The 20,373-nt window shown below is 47.8% G+C and overlaps 1 protein-coding gene across 1 annotated transcript in view; it reads left to right on the plus strand.

Moving 5' to 3' along the window:
- Positions 1–20,373, plus strand: part of GNA12 (G protein subunit alpha 12) — a 99,971-nt gene that overhangs the window by 28,694 nt on the left and 50,904 nt on the right. The window contains exon 2 of the mRNA XM_045993628.1: positions 15,774–15,989. Coding sequence (XP_045849584.1) covers positions 15,774–15,989 — 216 coding nt within the window. The remainder of the gene's footprint in view (positions 1–15,773; positions 15,990–20,373) is intronic.

Below are 20,373 nucleotides of genomic sequence, written 5' to 3' on the forward strand. Positions count from 1 at the left end.
TGAGAAAGTGGGAAAAGGAAGTAAGGAGGTTTGTGGTGGGAACTGTGGTTTTCGGTAGGACAGTTGGCTGAGGCCTCACTGAGAAGGTAGCTCTGGAATAAAGACTTGATGTTTGGGGAAGACCCCCGGAGAGTGTTGAATTTGCCCCCGACTGGACTTGTGAGCCAGCATTGGGAGAGTCTTTTCTTCTGGTGTCTTTTGTTGTCCTCAGTTGAGGTTATGGGGTTCGTGGGGACAGAAGTTGACTTGCATGCAGCAGGACAGAGGACAGAAATTGGACGTCTGCTGCTGGGCTGAGCACACACACGCCGAGTGCCACTACGGCTGCCACCACGGCCCGGACTGCCACCGCTCTATGCGCCCAGCCAGAGCCGGCTGGAGCCAGGCACCGCTTCCGGAACGGCTCCAGCTGGTCCACGAGTCTTTGCAGACGGGCGGACCCAGCTGTGGCCTCAAATCCCAGTCTTGTGACTAATCCCAGTGCCTCCTGATTTTCCAGTTCTGCTCTTAAACCTCACACCGGTGGATTGCCTGCGTTTTCATCTTGTTTTTCCCTCCCGCACTGCTTGGCCCCTCCTTTCGGGCCTGGCCACTTTTTCCCATCTCAGTGCTCTCCCTGAATGACTGTCATTTCGTCCCCAGCGTCTTCCTCTGGAAGGGCCACAGGTACAGTCGGTCTCTCGGCACGAGCTGGGCTTTACTTGCAGGGACAGCAAATGTCCTTGGTGTCTGTAGCCCCTGTAGCATGGGGCACCCAGTGGGTACTCTGCGTCCTCTGCCCCAGGGAGGGGGCTACCTAAAGAAATTGGTGCTGTGAGCGTATGTTCTCATCTACTCGTTAAATAATTGACACCGTCAAAAACGTCATCCTGCTGAGAAAGAGCATTCTGTTTCATCAAAGCTGATACATATTTACAGTTTCGAGGCTATAACCTCTTCTTATTGGAGATGAAGTCATTATGTTTTAAAAGTCACTCACTTCTTCTGATTTTGTGTATGTGCCATTGACCCTGGAATGTCGCAGGTTTAGACTACAGTCCACTTATACATGCTTTTGTGGGTTTTTTTTTAAAGAAATACAACACTGTATGTGCATTTTTCCTTCTTGATGATTTTCTTAATACTTTCTCTACAACTCACTGCTGTAAGCATACAGTACAGAATCCATAGAACGTGCAGAATGTGTTAGCTGGGTATTTGTGTTCTCCCTAAGGCTTCCTGTCAAACAGCAGTAGTCAAGTTTTGGGTGAGTCACAGTTACGCATGGATTTTCAACGGTGTAGGGGGGTGGGGACGGGGTCGGCACCCCTAACCTGCACTTTGTGTACAAGTCAGGTGTGTTTATCCTCAGATCCATCTACCGATGCTCGGTAACTGTGACTGTTTACCAGCTTTATCCCTAGTGAAAGGTGCAGGTTTTGCGGTGCGTTGCTTGTCTTTTTCTGTGCTCCCCGCCCCTCAGGTTATCTAGATGGCCTTGGAAGATCACCGTGAATGTTTGTGTGTTCACCTGGCTTTGGCAGTGCAGTCAGGGAAATCTGGTGTGTCTGAACGGTTTTAGGAAATTGTAGAGGTCTAAAGACAATGTTGGTGTCTTAGCAGCTTTAAAAGAAAAAGAAAGCAAGCTAAGGAAAACACTGCCTCAATGATTTATCATAATTTTGAGGAAAAGCAGATGTGTGTTTTTAAGGAGATATTTCTACTTACTTGAAAACTAAAAATAGTTTGTTGTTTTTTTTTTAACGGAATTAGTAATACAAGGATTAACTTAGTCTGCAGGTTTCTGGTGAAGAACGGTCTGGAACACTGGTTGTATTTAGCACTTGAAAACCTCTTGGACTACCTCTCCTGTAGTTGTAGTGTGGCCTTACTAAGGAAACTCTGGGAGGTTCCTTCCAATCTCTAAATAACTAATGCTTTCTGTGTTAAATGTCAGGTTTCCTTTGGTTTTATATGGAAGCAGTATGTGACTTTTTACCTAGTTCTTTATGGAGGGTGCTTTTTTTTTTTTTAAAGATTTATTTATTAGAGAGAGAGAATGAGTGTGAACAGGGAGGAGGGAGCAGAGAGGGAGGGGAAGCAGACCTGCCTCTGAGTGCAGAACCTGACCCTGGGCGGGGGCTCCATCCCAGGACCATGAGATCTAACCTAAGCTGAAACCAGGAGTCAAATGCTTAACCGACTCAGCGTCCCAGGTGCCCTCTGGATGGTGCTTGCTATGGCCTGTGGGGCTGTGTTTAAATGGTCAGCAGAACCCATTTCGGGGGAGCGAGCCCCTGCTTCCCATCTGTGCTGCGGGAGCACTTGTCTGAGGGCCCGGAACTACCAGCACGACCCCAGTGCTGGCCCAGCAGAGCCTCCCTTAGGTCCACCCAGTGGAAGGGGTCAAGTGTTGCTCACGGGGGCTCACAGTTCAGTTTACAGCCCCTTCTTTAGAGCTCTCCAGCCTGTGAGTACGGGCAGTGGTCTTGCAGGTACGCTGGTTTCACACTGCTTCTCTGAGTTCCTTTACTGGTCAGGAATAAGATGGAGCTGAGTAACAAGCAGTGTTCTCTGACTCCCCTTCAAAGTGCTCCCGCTTTCATCTGTGTTGGGGATCCCAGGGCGGGCGTGGATACACTGGGGTTTTGGTAGCTTTGTTGCTCTTAGTCTTCCACGCCTGCTGGCCCAACACCTACAGCGGCGCCTCCAGGCTCGGTCGCAGTGCTGCGGGGCTGGTGTTAGGGAGAACCAGGTCGGCAGCTGCAGCCTCGAGTACCAGCTGGGACCTTCTTTCTGGGGCTGACATCAATGCCTGGCCTGGGGACCTCAGGCTGGGGCTTCCGCCAGCTCTGTATTCCCAGCCACATTCTCAGCTCCTTTTGCTGTAGAAGAGGAAGTCTCCTCGCTTGACTGTGCGAATGTCCTCATTGTTTCTGGTCCTGTGCGTACTGTCTAAAATGGCCGAGCTGCAGGCCTCAGTATCCCCTGTTGAAGGGCATCTTCCCTGGACCATCCTTCCCTGTTTGTTCTTATCATCTTTCCAGGGACAGCCGGGATGGTCTGCTGGTCAGGAGTAGGTCTAACACCGGAAGACTGCTCCAAGTGCATTATGATTTTAGATAATTATTTGTATCTTACTAATCACAGAAGCATTTGTATATTTTGGAAAGAAGCGATACACAGATGTGGGGCATTTCTTTGATTTAAACCTTCATACTGAAGTTTTAATTTACTTGCTACAGTAAATTAAGCTATCTCTTTTGTTGAACTTTTCCTGTAAACTGGCTTTTTATCTTGGACGTATAGAAAGATCATTTTTAGAGGAATTTCCAGACCCATTATACAACTAAATTACTCTCAGGTAATACACGAGCCAGTGTTGAGTTATTAATCTCAGTAATGACTCCTCGTGTAAGGAGGTAAGATTTCCAGTGAGAAGTAATGTGAAGTGACTGATGACGTTTGGTGTGCACTGTTTGATCAGTTTGGGTACAAGACTTGTCTAGTTGTTAGTATGCACGTACTTTCTTCATGTATTCCTCACTGCACCCTCAGAGGTAAGCAGAAGGGTAATTTTTGTTTAGCACATGAGGAACCTGAAATTCAGGCATTTGTCCTCTCAACAAGTAGACTGCCTACTGTGTGCCAGGCCCCGGGAATGGAATATGGGAGTGAACAGAACAGACCAAGGTTCCCACCCTCAAGGGCATTCTAGTCCCCTGGGAGGAGAAAGCTAATACACAAGATGAATAAATGGACTATAGGGTTCATTAGTCAGCTAGTGTTCAGTGCTAAGGAGGGATATAAAGTGGGACAGGAGAGGTGGTGGGGTGGCAGAAGGTCCCAGTCATATATAAGATGGCCAGTGGAAGGCCTTGCTAAGAGGCTGATCTTTGAATAAAGAATCAAAGGAGCTGAGGGGGAGTGTATTATCTAAGGCAATCAAGGGATATGTGGGGCCAAAGGGAATGGAAGGTGTTAAGCACTGGGAACGGAAGGTGTAAAGGCCCTGAGGCAGAAGCAGGAAAGCCGTGTGATTGTAATGGAGCCAAAGGGAGAGATGAGGAGGAAGTAAAGTCTGAGAAATAACAGGGTCAGGTCAGGTGGGACCTTCTGGGCCTTTTTAAGGACCTGGGCTCTAACTCTCATGAGACAGGGACTCCTGTAGCATCTGAGCAAAGAGAGCCATGAACTGACTTATTTTGAAGATAGACTGGAGGAGACGCCTGCAGATGTGACCTGCAGAGTGCCCCGAGGGAACTTTCCTGTGGGCAGAAGGGTCCCCGAAAGCGCGCTGGGCCAGATGTGCAGCGGGGCCGTGCTGGTCTGTGTACAGTGCTGGATGCCACTGCCCGTTAGCTCTGCATTGGTATCTGAAAAAGGAGGTGGTGGAGTGTGAGTCAGTAGGAAACACATGCACAGAGTCACGAAATACATAGTGAAAATCCTGGCGGCCCCACAGGCAGGGCCTCCGTGTAGCAGCTGGAGCACGGGAATGCAGGAAAAGGTGCGACTAATAACAGGGCTTGTAGGTGCTTTGACCTTGTTTAACCATAGTTCCTCCTCTGCGGGGCCAGGAAGCCGGGTTTGTGATGTTCCAGCAGCTCCTGATGGCACCAGCAGCCACCTCCCTGTTGCCCCCCTGCCCAGGTGTGTGCACGCCGGAGACTTGACCTGGAAGGGTCTCCGCAGCTGAGTGGGAGTCTGCCTCGTGCTGCTCTCAGATGTATGACACGTCCACATGCATTTTTGTGCTGCTTGTGTTCTGCGGTGGTAATTTTATCTTCTTTTCCCCTTTCTCCAGTTAGTCTTGTAGCCAGCCTCAGACTTCGTCGGGTGTCTTAGGAGAGGGGGATGAGAGTGGTCAGCAGGCTGGTGTGCTGTCCCGGCGATCTTTCTGCCTCTTGCCGTTTATCTTAATGCCTCACCATTTCGATCGGTCTCTGTACAGATAAGACTGGGCGTTAGCCCTCCCATCAGATTCACTGCTCTCCTGATGGGGAAGCTTCTAAGATCTCAGGCTAAAAGGTTTTACCTCTTCTCTCTGCCTTCATCTAAGATGCTTTACTGGAAGTACTGGCTGATCTTCACTCTCTGATTGGAAGCAGACACTTTAGAAATCAAGCATTTTTATTAATGGTTACTTCATGACTTGAATCGCTTTTTAAATAACTCACTTTTACTCATCATTTGATGTATTTGGCTTATTATTCATGTTTTATTATTAATAGAACTTAGAGGAGAAATGCTTCTATAAAAGCTTGCTTGAAGTATAGAAGCCAAATGCCTAATAATGTACTATTTTTTCCACACTTTGGGTTGTCAGTATCTATGTGTATGTGTTGTGACACACACATACACACTAAATTTGCTTCATTTTTTTCTTTTTCATTTTTTTAAGATTTATTTATTTTAGAGAGAGAGCTTGAGTTGGGGCTGAGGGAGAGAGAGAATCTCAAGCAGACTGTGCTCAGCACACAACCCGACATGTGGCTTGGATCTGACGACCCTGAGATCATGACCTGAGCTGAAATCAAGAGCCAGATGCCCAACCGACCGAGCCCCTCAGGCATCCCATAAATTGGTTTCATCTTCAGTTTGGTAGTATTTGGAATTTCCCTTGGAACTATGGATTGAGGATGTGACTGGTTAAATATTATTGTAGAGCAATTTTAGCAAAGCCGAACAACCGATTAAAAAAATCAGTTTCAGGAAAATGAAATTTACCAGCTATAAATATGTGTACATTGGTACAGCCTTTCTGGAGAGCAATTTAGTATAATACTTATCAGGAGCCTCAAAAATGTACGCATCCTTTTGACCCAGCAATTTCATCATGCGACTTTGAGGAATCTGTCACAGGACAGGAGTCTGATACGTGCAGATGTTCCCGTCCATCTGCGGAGCTCCCGGCCTTGTTGTTCATACTTTCCATGCTTTGGAAACAACTCAGAGGTTCAGCAACAGAGGATCCGCCTAATTATAGCCCTCCCCATAGGTGGGATTACTACACAGCATTTACAGATCCTGAGGTTTTGAAACAGTTAATGACCTGGGAAGTGTTTATGATATAGTGCTAGAAATGTTTTTGAAGACTTAGAAGATGTTTATACATACATACACAAAGACAGTTCTATGAAGAACAAGACCGATAACATTCTGCGTTAACAACAGTCATTTCTAAATAGTAATATTCTTGAGGACTTAATTTCCTCTTAATGTATTTCTGTATTTCCTCTGTTCTCTATGCTCAAAATATTTTTGTAATCGGAAAGAAACAAACTGTCTGAAGAAATGTTCACGTGAGTGATTCAGTCCAACAGAAATATAATGTGAGCCACCAATGTACTTTAAATTAGCCATGCTAAGAAAGGCAAAACAAAGAAAATTAATATATTGTGATAACCCGAAATATCAAAACATTATAATTTCAACGTGTGATCATTATTAAAAACTAAAAGACATTTGTGTTTATTTTTCATAAGTCTTTGAGAGGCAGTATGTGTGGATAACACTTCTCCACTCAGACTGGCCACTCTTCCACTGTTCAGTCGTCATGGACGGTTAAGGACCTCTGTGTTGGACAGAGCAGCCGTCGAATGTTCTAATTTTGTGCCCCCAAGGTCATTTACGTGAGTGAAAGGTTCTTACTGTTCAGAGATTAAAGTATGATCCGAACTCACTAAATTTTCTCTAACTTAGCCAGGTGTAGGCATATCCCATGCTTCTAGATTTTAATTACTCTTTCTTTGTTTGTTTGTTTTAAATCTTACAGAGAATACCAGAAATGTCAGGTCCTCAGAGGTCAACTCAGATCTGGTTGTAGTCTTGGGCCTGCTGTCAGCTGTGCGAAAGACAGGAAGCAGACAGACAGCTTCTGCCTCCTGCCTTTGTGCCTTCACTTCCCTGATAAACCCATAGAGGAATAGACTATAGGTAGATAAGAAACACCACCTGTAGAACCTCAGAATCACATTTAACTGGCTGTGTGACTGAGCTTCAGTGTTTCCCATCTGTAAAAAGGGCACACTCCTGCTCACCTTACAGTGTTACAGATGAGCTCATGGACGTTAAGCACTTGACGCAGTATTATTCACATGGCAAGTACTTTGGTATGAGTGATGTTACTGTCACGTCCCTGACCCAGCCTCTGGCTTGCTGAGAGAGCATGACTTTTGTGCATGTCTGCATCTGCTCATTGGACGCCCTGATCAGAATTTAAAGGATTTGTGGAAAGATAGCATTTTCGTGACCTCCATGTTGTTGTTTCCCACCATATGCCAAGGCCCCGAGCTTGACTAGGCTGGACACAGCAGCTCTTTTCCGGGACTGGCTTCTGATGTGCGCGTTACACCCCCGACCTCGGGACGAGTGGAGAGGCAGTCTTTCTGCAGCCCGTGTTCACTGCTTGTCCTGACCAGAATCTGCAGGGTAGAAAATATCATGAGATGTGTGCCCGGACCTCTCCTCACTGTCCAAGATGACCCTGACAGTTGGGCCAAGGTTGTGTTTCCTCAAATGCAGTCTAGTGGCCCGATTTTCTCACACCCCCTCCCTTAACCTCTTTCCACACTGTTATCTGTTCTTCCCCAAACCCAGCTCCTTACTGTTTGGAGTTCTGAGCCTCAGCTCAGTCCTGTTAGCTTTGAAGTGGTAGAGGCACAAGAGAGGGCCCACCCTAGAGCAGAGACCACGCAAGTCTGGCCAAGTCTGGCCCCGTGGCTCTCTGAGCACAGTGCACGGCAGAAAATACATCTTACCCAGAGCGGGTGCCTATGCAGGTGCCTGGACATACACAGACACGTCCATCTGTGTATATACCTCTCCCTGTGTATGCAAGTCTTGCTTTAAAACAATTTTTTTTTTAAATATTTTATTTATGTTTGAGAGAGAGAGAGGAGCACAAAAGGGTAGAAGATCAGAGGGAGAAGCAGACTCCCCATGGAGCTGGGAGCTGGATGCGGGACTCGATCCCAGAACTCTGGGATCATGACCCGAGCTGAAGGCAGTTACTTAATGAGCTGAGCCACACAGGTGCCCCTAAAACAATTGGATTTAAGTAGGCTCCACACCCAGCATGGAGCCCCTCTTGGGACCTGAACTCACAGCCATGAGATCAAGAGTCAGACGCTCAACCGACTGAGCCCCCCGGGCACCCTAACACAGAATTTCTGTGAAACTCTTGCTGCTACTATTACAGGTTATTCGGATATTTACTGTAATGTTCTATTCCATTTTTTTAAAAGTTCACTGTGCGGATCCTGACTTGAACTTTGAAAACACTGAATTAATTAGCACACTGAGCTGTGTTCCCAGTGTGTAGTGTTTATGGGATCTCCCCCCTCCCCCCACCCTGGAGTGATATTTTGTATTTATTGTTCTTTATTATTTACTTGGACAAGAAGGTTTCGTTCCCCCTTGCGCCAGGGCTTGTCTTTATAACACTTAGTAGCTGTTTAGTCCAAGCCGATTCCCAGGTCCCGAGCCTGCCACTTGAAAGAGAGGAGGAAAGGTTGCTCCCTGCGCGGCTCCAGGAGGCGACTTCAGAAGCCTGCAGCCTGTGGGCTCTCGAGTTCTGACATTCAGCATGGGTTTTCACATTCCATTTGAGGAGATCTGAGGAATTCTGAACTGATGTTGAATTCCTTGTTTGCTTATTTATTTTTTAGCTTTTAGGAGCACCAGCCTTTCCTGGGTACCCGGAAAAAGCTCGTGATTGACAGTTTGCTTCTCCACTGTGCTTCCTAAATCCAGAGTTTTTCTTACAGTTCCGTTTCCTTAACGTGTTGCCTTGGATTTCCTGCTGTCCAGTTAAATTTAATTTGTCTTAAACTTACCCAGATCTCCCCCATCCCGAGCCAAACCGTCGTCTGGATTCAGCTCGGGAGAGCTGATTGGTGGTTTAGTTGTGCATTCTCTCCGCTTGTCCCACTCTCCACATTTGGTGACTTCTTTCTCTGGCTGTTCATTCTCGTCTTCCTTTTGGGGGGTGGGGGGCTTCTGAATGCCCCCCCCCACACCTGCACTGGCTCCGTCCCACCACTGAGTCTACAGGCAGAGGCTCCTTCCAGACCTGATGTTTCCTGCTCCCTCCGAGTACACACAAATACACACACCCACCCACCCACCCCCTCCAACTCCACAGCTCTCTGCTCCTCTCCCCTGAGGGGGTAGTGCCCGGCCACCTCCTCCTGCCTCTGAATATGGCCTCTGCACGTGGTGCTTTGTGCTGCTTCTTGGGGGCCCCGCGTTTACCACCTTCCTGGTCCCACCACCTTCCCTGGCACTTGTCGTTGTCTGAGGGACGTCTCAGTGTAGAACTCCCAAGGTGGCTTTCCTGGCCAGTGACGGGTGAGGACCAGCCTGTTCTGTTACTGGGTTTGTTCCCAGGAGCCCCGTGGGGAGGCACGGTGGGGGAGGGGACTGGCCCAGGAGGCCGCAGTCCCTGTCCCAACAGTAGTGGCGCTCTGCGGACCTGGCTGTCCGCTTGCCGCTTCCCCTTCTCACTTGTTCTCTGACCTCTCAATTAGAAGCTCGCCTTCGCTTCAGTTTCAGAGAGAAACTAAGAGGAGCCATCTGCCTTTGCTTGCTGGACTCATTAACTTAAAGAAATGTATCCTGTTTACATTTCTGGCAGCATTTCTTTTATTTGGATGGCAGCCAAAAGCAAACAACTTGGCCCTCGTGGGCTTAAAAAAAATAATGTAAGAAAAAGAGCTTTCCAAGTAGATACGTTGTTATCTGATTGGGGAACATTCTAAACCTTAACATGTCCTTAATGTCACTGTTTCATTCTGTAGAAAAAGCTAATTTGATCTAGCATGTTCGATCTATCTCAGCTTTAGTATTTACTGTGGGAAGATTTTAGTAAGGAATGACCGAAAAGATTTGGTTTGATTAGGGGCTAAACAAACAACATTTATTTTGAAATGAGATAACAGGATTTGCAAGTTTTGGTCTCCATCCAGTAAAACTGAAAAGCCCCCAAATCTACATCCCCAGCACACAGGGAACCTATTCTTTGACTAGAAGTTTAAATTGCTGGATTTATAAGTTGTCTTAAAAATGTGCTCTTTGAACAGTCTAAAGTGTTACATAGTATCAAGATGAAGTCACCAAACTGCTAAAGCCTTTAACTGTTCATATTTGTGTAACTGAATAAGGGGGATAGTTCTCAAAAAATTAATACTTCCGTAACATTGTTACTGAAAGAAGAGTTCTCCTTAAAGCCATTATTTAGACAAGCAGATTGTCTCCTGCCTTCATTTTTTTTCCTTTTCTTCTGAGTGTATACGGATTTTCGGGATTTTCTGGACTCTGTGTTTCAGGAAATAGATTTTTCATCACAAAAGAATGAGGCGAGGTGTTTTATTTTTTGTCATATGCCTGCTGTATAGCAGTATCTTTCTTTGAAGACATCAGCAGCTCTATAATGATGGTGAACCCGCGTAGCTATCAGTTCTGCTAAAGTATAGTATATAGAGCATTTCCAACGATTTTATGCTCTCTAAAAAGCAAGAAAAAGACTCCAATTTTAGGCAGATGTCCCAAAGTAGAAACCTCTCCTTTACCTTGATTTTGGATGTTCAGAACAAAGTTGGCAGAGAGTATTTTTTTACTAGGATAAATTTAAAAGGGCAAGAGGAAGCTCTTTTTTCTTGATGCTTTTTTCCCCTCCAAATGAAGAGACTAAAATATAGAAAACAGTCCATAGTTAACTGGTATAATCCAAAGTTCATCAGTTTTGTCAATTTCCTTGGATTTTTTTTTTAAGATTTTATTTATTTATTTGACAGAGAGAGATCACAAGTAGGCAGAGAGGCAAGCAGAGAGAGTGAGAGGGAAGCAGGCTCCCTGCCGAGCAGAGAGCCCGATGCGGGACTCGATCCCAGGACCCTGAGATCATGACCTGAGCCGAAGGCAGTGGCCTAAACCACTGAGCCACCCAGGCGCCCCTCCTTGGATTTTTTTTTTAAAGATTTTATTTATTTATTTGACAGACAGATCACAAGTAGGCAGAGAAGCAGGCAGAGAGAGAGGAGGAAGCAGGCTCCCCGCTGAGCAGAGAGCCCGATGCGGGCCTCGATCCCAGGACCCTGAGATCATGACCTGAGCTGAAGGCAGAGGCTTTAACCCACTGAGCCACCCAGGCGCCCCAATTTCCTTGGATTTTTAAAAAGAGAAATAAGGAGACTTTTCTTCGTGTTTGGGAGCAGTTAATTTGGACCAGTTCCAAGCTTGCCTGGGTGGCAGTGTGCAGTGGGAACACAGGCTGCTTTTGGATAGACCAGGGTTTTCTAAGCCAAACCTGTATTCACTCCAATAATTAGGGAAGGCCTGGTCTGTGCTGTGTTGAAAACAGGCTTGGGAATGATCACTTAGTCTTCTAACTCCGTTTTGATTCCCTGCCTTCAGCTCCAACATATAAAAACGAAACTCCCTAGGGAGCAGAGGTTCAATTTCCCTTGTGAGCTCCTTGTGAGGCTGAACTTTTTTCGTGTGTGAGAAGAGCACTGAAAAGATACCTGGTGTGTCAGACCGAATTTGCTGGGTGTGACTTGTGCGGGCTGGGCTGTCAGGAATGGTAGGTGGGCTGGTTGCCTGACTGGGGTCTGGGGTTGGGGGTGGGGCTCGAGATTCTGACTCAGCTCCTTCGCTGAACAAGGTGCCTCATGTGCCAGGACAGTGGGGAGCTTTGTCTGATTTGCACGAAGCTGCTGTGACCCTGCATGTAACCCTGTACTAGACCCTGTACTATAAATCTCACTGGAGCGATTTCATTTACCTTCTCTGTACGTAGATACCTTTTTGTCGTGCAGCATGTGGAGAATATGAAACGCCTTTGTTTTTTTAGGTTCCTGAAGCTTTCCGATATTGTCCTTTTGGGCAGACGGGAGTTTGGTGTGAAGTTGTCAGAGGAAGTGGGAAGATGGGAAGGACCCAGAAGCAGGAGAGCTGAGGATTTAGTCAAGTCCTGCTCCCCCGACTGGGTGGGTTCTAATCCACTCGTGCCACTTGCTGACACTGACCTGCACTTTGAAAGCTCCCTTCAAGACCTGTCCGTCTCGCTTTTCCTGCTGGCCCCTAGTAAACCTTCCCTTTCCACACCACGAAATTGGAGCATTTATCGTCACGGCTGCTGGTTAACGTCTTAAAAAGCTTTTATTTTGAAATAATTAGTTCTCAGGAACTCAAAAAGATCACAGGGAGAGGTATCACACAGTTTCCCCCAGTGGTTACATTTTCTAGAACTGCAGTGCAAACTCATCACCAGGAAGTGGACGCTAGTGCTGCGTGTGTGTGTGTGTGTGTGCGCGCACGCGCATGCGAGTAAGAAAGATTCTGTGACGTGCTTTCCCACGTGAGGGTCTGTGTAACCAACACAGCTCAGCTCCATCACCTCCAAGATCTTCCAGCTACCCAGTCACCTGTCCTCCTGTTTCCCCGGTCATCCCCGGTCCCTGGCAGCTGCTAATTTGTGTCCTGTCTCTATAACTTCGTCACTTCAGGAATGTTATAGAAACAGCGACCCAGTACGTGACCTCTCGGGACTGCCTTTTCCTACTCGGCATCATGTTGAGATCCACCTGGGTTGTCCCATGATGCAAGCGTTTGTTCCCTTCTACTGCTGAGTCCTGTTCCGTAGTGTGGAGGCCCCCACGGTGTGTAACCATTTCTCCATTGAGGGACTTCAGGGTTGTTACAAATAAAGCTGCTCTGGACATTCTTGCACAAGTTTTTGTGAGGACCTAAATTCCCGCTTCTCTGGGTTCAACGCCCAGGAGTGAGATTGCTGGATTGTATGAGACGTATGTGTTTAATTGTTGAAGAGACTGGAAAACTGGCTTCCAGAGTGGCTGTGCCATCTTGGCCCCCCCCCCCCCCCAGCACATGAGACAGCAAGGACCTCTGCATCCTCACCCTTATTTGCTGTCCTTGCTGGATTTGTTTTAGCTGTTTTAATGGCAGATGGCAGAACCTTGCGGAGGTCCCACCTGCTTCGCCCTCACCTGCTCACTTGCTGTGTGTGCGCACGCTCTCTGGTGAAACATCTCTTCATATCTGTTGCCCATTTTCTGACTGGATTGTTTTTCTAGCTGTTGAGTTTTTGGTTTTGTTTTTGTTTAGCTGTTGAGTATTGAGTGCTCTTTATATATTCTTGATAGGAGTCCTTTGTTAGAGAAGTGGTGGGTAAATATCACCTCCCAGCCCAGAGAGCCTCCCTTCAGCCTCTTTTTTCTTGTTGTTGTTGTTCTTCTTCTTCTTCGGCCTCTTAAAAGAGTCTTTTGCAGAACAGAGTTTTGATTTTGATGAAATCCAATTATGGGTATCTTTCTTTTATGAATCATGCATTTAGGACAATGCTGTAGATACTGAACATTTTCCCCCCCCTCTCATTTTATGTTTTGAGTTAATTCTGTATAAGATCTAACGTTTGGGTCAAAGCTCCTTTTTCCATTGCCTGTGGTTGTCCAGTGGCTACAGCATCATTTGTTGAAATGGTTGTTCTTCCTCGGTGTAATTGCTTTTGAATTCTTACAAAAATCAACAGGCCATACTTGTGTGGGAGCATCTTTGGGTTCTGGCCGGTGTTCAGTTGACCTGTGTCACTGAATCCACACAGTCTTTATTATTGTAGCTGTATAGGAAGTGTTGAGTGATTCCTTCCACTTAGTTTTTCTAAACTGTTTTGGCTAATCTAACACCTTTCCATAAATTTCAGAACTAAAACACACACACACAGAACATATACCATATCCACATCTTTACCTATAAAAGAATTTGTTGTGATTTTATAGACATTGTGTTAGACTTGTGTACCAGTTTAGAGAGCATTGATGTCATTACTGTTTTAAAGCTTCCAATCCATGAACATGGTATGTTTCTCCATTTAGTAGGTTTAGTTGGATTTCTTTCATCAACATTTTGTTTTCAACATACAAGTTCTATACATGTTTTATAAGATTTATATTTTTCTAGCAATTGCTAATAATACTGCCTTTTAGATTTCCATTTCCACATGCTCACTTCTAGTAAACAGTTGACCTCTGGGGGTTGATTTTTACATCAAGGGACCTTGCTGAATGAGTTCATTTGAATTCTAGGAGGCTTTTTTGGTAGGTTCCTTGGAATTTTCTACAAAGACACCATTTCATTTCATCTGAAAGGAGGCTTGGTTTTATTTTCTATCTCTAATCTTTACACCTTATATTTCTTGTCTTTACCTTGCCATACTGAGGAGAACTACCATTACCATGTCAATTGGTGCTGCTTAGAGTGGCCAGCCTTGTCTTGTTCCCAGTTTTGGAGGAAAGGATTCAGATGTAGGTTTTTTGTCAGTGTTCATGAAGTTTTGGGACGTTCTCCTCTATTTCTAGTTTTCTGGGCATTTTTATCATGAATGGGTGTTAATATTTTTTAATTCCTAGGTCTTTCTGTCTAGCTAGATTCTGAGTTCCTGGAGATCAGACTCTGCTTCGTAAGCATTTTTGCTTGCCCGCAGTGCTAGCTTGTGCTTTTCCCGGAGTAAGCGTTGAACGCATGTTTGTGGATCAGTACAGATGGGCCTGGTTACCAACGGCAGATGCGTGTGGGCCCTAAGGAAGGAACTCACAGGAATGCCTGTCACCAGCAGTCCTGATCTGCCAGGCCTGGAGGAGATATCCTCCCTACTCTTTTTGGTCCCCGTTACATTCAGCTCGGTGGTTCCAGGCAGAAACAGGTCGTAGGCACCAAACCGATGCAGCAGGAGATATAGTAAGGCAGAACTGAGGAGTCCGCTCTGACCCAAGTGTTGGAAGTGAAACTTTTTAGGATAGCTGCCAACTAAAAACCACTGAGTTGTACACTTTAAATGGGGGAATTGTATGTTGTATGACTTATATCCAATAAAGCTGTTATTTTTTTTTTTTTAAAGCAAGTCCCAAGTGGGCAGTGAGCATCCTGGGGTTCTCTGTGCCAGGGGGTGAGTTACTGTTCCCGGTTGTTCGGGGTCCTGCCAGCCTACTCTGAGCCCACGAAGGCTTTTCCAGACAGGCCCCCTGCTGCTCTTGGCCCAACACCATATCCACTGGATCCCCTCGAACTCAGAAACTGGCTTACTACAGTACTGCTCATTCGGAAGCCCTAGCCTAAGAATGATGAACTGGACCTGATTCCTGGGGAGGGCCTGTCCCCTGCAGCCTGGACACCTCTGCTCCTATACTTAAGGCGGTTCTCCATCCCCTGGGCCCCGACTGCGAGGTCAGAAAGGGGCTGGAAATACTTATATTTTAACAGTGAGGAACTAAGGAAATGATGAAAACAGTGGGCGCCTGGGTGGCTCAGTTGGTGCAGCATCTGCCTTCTGCTCGGGTCATGATCCCAAGGTCCTGGGGTCGAGTCTGCTCAGCAGGGAGTCGTCCTCTCTCTTGCTCTGCAGCTCCCCTCAACTCTTGCTCTCTCGTGTTCTCTCTCAAAACAAATCAAAGTCTTAAAACAATAATGAAAACAGTTTCTCCTCATCACTAGCAGTGGTGGCATTAAATCGAGGATCTGCCCCCCCCACCCCAGTTCCTGTTTTAGTGCTGGGGCAGGCCGCTCAGCTTGTGGTCCATTTCGGTTTTGTCCTGCCTCCAGACTGCTGACCCCTCCTGAAGCTGAAAGAGGCACTGTGTCCCCCTGGTATCGAGGAGCGAACCAAAGGACAGGGGCCTGGGAGTTTCCTACTCGAGGACAGTTGATGCACGGGCAGAGGCTCTCTGTGGTTCTCTCATCACAGTTAAACCCCTTCTGTGTCTTTCCTCTCGCAGGGCTCACGGGTTCTTGTTGATGCTCGAGACAAGCTTGGCATTCCATGGCAGTATTCGGAGAATGAGAAGCACGGCATGTTCCTCCTGGCCTTCGAGAACAAGGCGGGGCTGCCCGTGGAGCCTGCCACCTTCCAGCTGTACGTCCCGGCGCTCAGCGCTCTCTGGAGGGACTCCGGCATCAGGGAGGCTTTCAGCCGGAGGAGCGAGTTCCAGCTGGTGAGTGTGTCAGCCTCCAGGCGGCATGGTCGCATGGTCGCGTTGTATGCAGTTGCTTGGACCTTCAGCAGAAGTTCCTTGAATACCGTCAAGGTCCCAGCAAGCTGCCCATTGCTGTAAATCCTAGTAGTTAATGACGGGGCTTTCCCATTGCCCCTCTCAGGCTCGGGACTCCGAGCGGCCTTAGTCACCACCTTCCTTAGTCTCGTGACCGTGACCGTCCTCCATCTTTTCTTGGTTTCTGTGGCCCTAATACTTAGAGAGCACTGGTCACTTACTTTGTGGAGTGTCCCTGTTTGGGTTTGTCTGGTATTTCCTCATCGTTAGGATGAGATGATGCATTTTGGGGCAGGAAAACCGCAGAAGGGATGATGTGTGCCCTCAGAGCTCAGGGGTTCAGCTCCTGGTGACGTGAGCCTACAGCGCTCAGGGAAGGCCGTGCTTGCCAGGGTGTCTGCTGGAAAGTTCCTGTCGCTCTCGTTACCATTAAATATTGGGAAACAATGCAGATACCCGGTTTCTCTCAAGCTTACGCCTACTCATTTTGCTCTGCATTGGCGGATCTTACAGGTGACATTCTTAGAACCCTTTCTCCCCCTCGCAGTCTTTTTCAAGTTTACTTTAAAAATTAAGGTGGAAGAGTCAAAAGAATGAGAAGGTGGTTGTCACGGAAAGGAAACCTTAATCTTCTAAAGGGCAGGAATATCAGAAACAACCAGGGAATACGATATCTCGGTGTGAACTTGGGGTCGAAGTCTTTCTCCCTGTAAACTGGTATGTTCTGGGAGAGAAGGCGGAAATTGCTACCCACCCATTGAGAATTTACCAAAGCAGCAAGTGTAACCATCCAGTGCCAATTATTTACAATTTGTGTTGAAGAAGCGTTCGATCTGGGAGGGTGGTATGCTGGGGCAGTTTTGCCAGACTTCTGTCTGCTCGTTCCATTGCATGCAGTATCCTCGAGCTGGAAGGGACCTACTCCCAGCTGAGTAGGTCAAGGTCTCATGTGGGTACAGACAGGGAAGCAAGCCAGAGAGGCTATGGTTTGCTGCAGGCCGTGTCTTCTTAGTTATTACCATAAGGAACTCGGGCCTCAGAAGCCAGTCTGCTTGTTTCTCCGTTCATTCACTCATCGAACATTTATGGAGCACCTTCTGTGTGCTGGCCACTGCAGTGTGCTGGGGTACAGCAGTGATAAGACCAACCATGAGCCTGTCCCCGAGATCTTTTAATCTAGACTCAACCTTGGCCTGGGGTTCAAGTAAAGCTGCCAGAAGGTGGGTATCGGTCTTTTTGTTTCCATCTTGTGGGCCCCCCCACCCCAACCAGCTGGGCTTTCAGAAGACTCGGTACCCGGGAAGCGCACGGTTCCAGGGAGCTTTGTGTCCTTCAGGCCTGTCCTAAAGCAGGGGCCACAGTGACCGTGGGTTTGGTTCATTGGGTAGTAGGTACATGTGTGTTTGTTACTCTCATACTTTGTGCTTTTCTGTATGCTTTATTTTAAAAAATTAGAGCCTTTTCTTAGAATAGGTGGACACTAGGCCTTCCTCATCCTCACTGCCAAGGCGTGTTGTGAGGGGTGTGAACGTTGTCATACATCACGATCAGCCCTCCCTCCCCCGTCTGCAGTGCACCCCTGGCCTCTCCTCTCTGTGGATCTTCCTCTTTGTATCAGAACCTTTCTAGTGTGATGCTTCATCAGCTTGTTTTTGCTTTTTGTCTCCTCCCCGGGTGACAAGCCTTTGACGGTCTCTCAATGGAGAAATCCAGTAGCTTTGAGAATTGCTGTCAGCCAGGTGTTAGATTTTTTTTCCTGTTCCCTCTGCCCTCTAGGTTTTACTTGCCATTCCAGGCAGAGGCAGAAACAAAAAGGAGAAGAAGAAAGGCCAAGTCTGGTGACAGCTTTGTGAGGGCCCTTTCTCCTTGGTGGTGGGTAGTAGGGTGGGTGCGCAGGGCGGGGACTTCTCCCACTCTGGAGAGGACACGGCTGTGCCCTTCCGTGTGTTAGTGGATGTCGACTGCCATTCAGACACAAAATTCAATACAACCCCTTGCAGCTCAGGAAAAAGAAAGGAAGATAACCCATACCATGTTGGACCGTAGCTTTCGAATAAGTAAGACATAATGAGATGCTAAACCAAGAAGTTTTTCTTATAGGCGCAATGAATATAAATATTGTCTACTTCTATGACCTTTTTCTAATAAAAGAGAATTTTAGATTTTTAAACATGTCTTGCAAATTATAAACTAATTAATCTGCTTGTAATACCAAATAGGGATATTATTTCCACAGTTTGTCTGCTTTCTATTATACCTTTGAATTTAGGGTCTCGCTCATCAGAACGGTATGGCATTGGTGTGCCTGCTGTCTTTGGGGCATAACTTCTGCAGCGACAGGGCCCATGGGCTTGCACGTCGTCGTCCTCCTTGCTGGGCTGTGGCCAGCGTGCTTTCCCCCTTCCTGCGTGCCAGGTCCTGTGCTGAAGGCGAGTTCCATTCATTCTGAAAGCAGGTGTGCAAACAAGTGATAGCAGTAAAATGCCGCAAGCAATATACTTGAGGAATATAGAGTCTACATTAGGGTGAAAGGGAGAAAATGGGCGATTCTAATGTGGCAGGTAGTGGTCAGGGGAGAGGTTTTTTCGAGGAGATTTGTAAAGATGAGATAGATTGAACCACTGGGGACGTAGGCAGTGAGATGGGAGAGGGGGCACTGTGGACGACGGGCAGGGCCATGAGGGCAGTAGGAAGCTGCTCTGGGCCTTCCGTAGTTCTGCCCCCTTCTCTGGGCTCGGGCCTTCCGGGTCTAGCTTCCCTGCTGGCTTTACCGCTACCAGGTGGGGTGGGGGCTGGTCTTCTGCACTCCCCTTTGTTCTATAGTTAATTCTCCTCTTCACCTTCACCATCGGACTCCCCCAGCCCCCCAGACGTGCCGGGTGAGCAGTGAGGGAAATCACAGGGTGCTGATCTCCCTGAATGGGTGGAGCCGGTTGTGGCTTCTCACAGCGTGCTCTCCAGAGTGTGGCTGACCCGCTGCGTTTAGGGCTTGGTGCTGCTCCAGGTCCGGTGTGTCCTCTGCTGGTGCCTCCTGTTGGAGTCCTCACGTGCCTTCCCGTGGCATTTGTGCAGAGCTGGGGCCACCGCTCAGGAGGTGTGCCTCACACACAGGACAGGCCACGTGGATTGTAACTCACTTCTCACAGCCGTTCAGCGCGTATTTCCAAGTGGCAGGGCTTGCCTTCCTGAGACTGCCTTCCTTCTCTGGCTTTGGAAGATGGGACTCAAGGCTCAGTTCAGAGGAGCAAGTTTATGTGGACTGTGTGGGGTTTCTTGATTTCTGGGAATCAGGTGATTGTGCTTATGACACAGAATGATTTTTGTTTCCTGTCACATTGCAAGGAACTGAGTCCCCGAAACCTTTCCTGGAGGTTGCTCGGAAAGGCTGGGTGTTCTGGCTGCTTTCGATGTGGCAGACGGTGTTCATCACAGTTCTGTGTGTGGATGCTGCCTCCTTAGAAGCCACCGAGTGTGATGTTTCCAGGGTGGACGTGACCCTGTGGCTTAGGGAATAGCACGCCGGCTCTGAAAGAAGCCCTGGGATTGCCGGCCTGGCGCCTGGCATGAGGTCCCCATGCGTCAGACTCAGTTCGGTGGTGCCTGGGGCTCCGGAATTACTCTGAGTTGATCACATAGCCCTGCCAGGCACGGTCTGTTGGGGCTTCGCCTGGCCGCCTGCTCCTCCTGTCCCTCACCCCTGGGATGTGGGCTTCTTGAGGGCTTAGGAACAGGCTTTACAAGTTCTTAGGCTTGGAATGCCTCTTCCCTAAAGCTCCGGGGTAAAGTAGTGCCCCAAATTCTCCTTCACATTCCTGAAACAAACATCAGTTACATCATTTGAGGAAAGAATGAACCGGTCCCTTTTCAAAAGGCTGGATGCCGCAGGTTCACGTTCCTCAGCTCTCTTAGTGAGCCTCTGGGACTCCAGAGGGCGAGGCTAAGTGAAGATAAAGCAATTTGTAGCTACAGTCACTTTCCGTGGCTTTTCTGAGTGCACAGGGTCAGAGGGCCTGCTCCCCAGCAGCACAGTTACCGGCAGCCAGCCCCGTCCTTCTAGGGACAGATGTCCTCCATGGTGGCCTAGCTGGTTCTCTCAGCCACGCAGGCAGTACTCCCTGGAAGCTGGTGGGTTAGGAGTAAGACTTGAGGTCACAGCGTGCCCGGCAGGTGACAGGTTATGTCTGTGGGCTGTCTGGGGAGAACGCAGGCATTTTCCACTGTGTCTGGCTGGGTCTCTGCCCGCCCAAGTGCCGCCCGGGCACCTGCCGCACCCTGGACTCCTTCATTCCATCTTCTCTCTGCTCTCAGGATACCCTGTGGCCGTGAT

This window comes from Meles meles, chromosome 21 (genome assembly GCF_922984935.1).
Source record: "Meles meles chromosome 21, mMelMel3.1 paternal haplotype, whole genome shotgun sequence".
NCBI classification, from domain to species: domain Eukaryota; kingdom Metazoa; phylum Chordata; class Mammalia; order Carnivora; family Mustelidae; genus Meles; species Meles meles.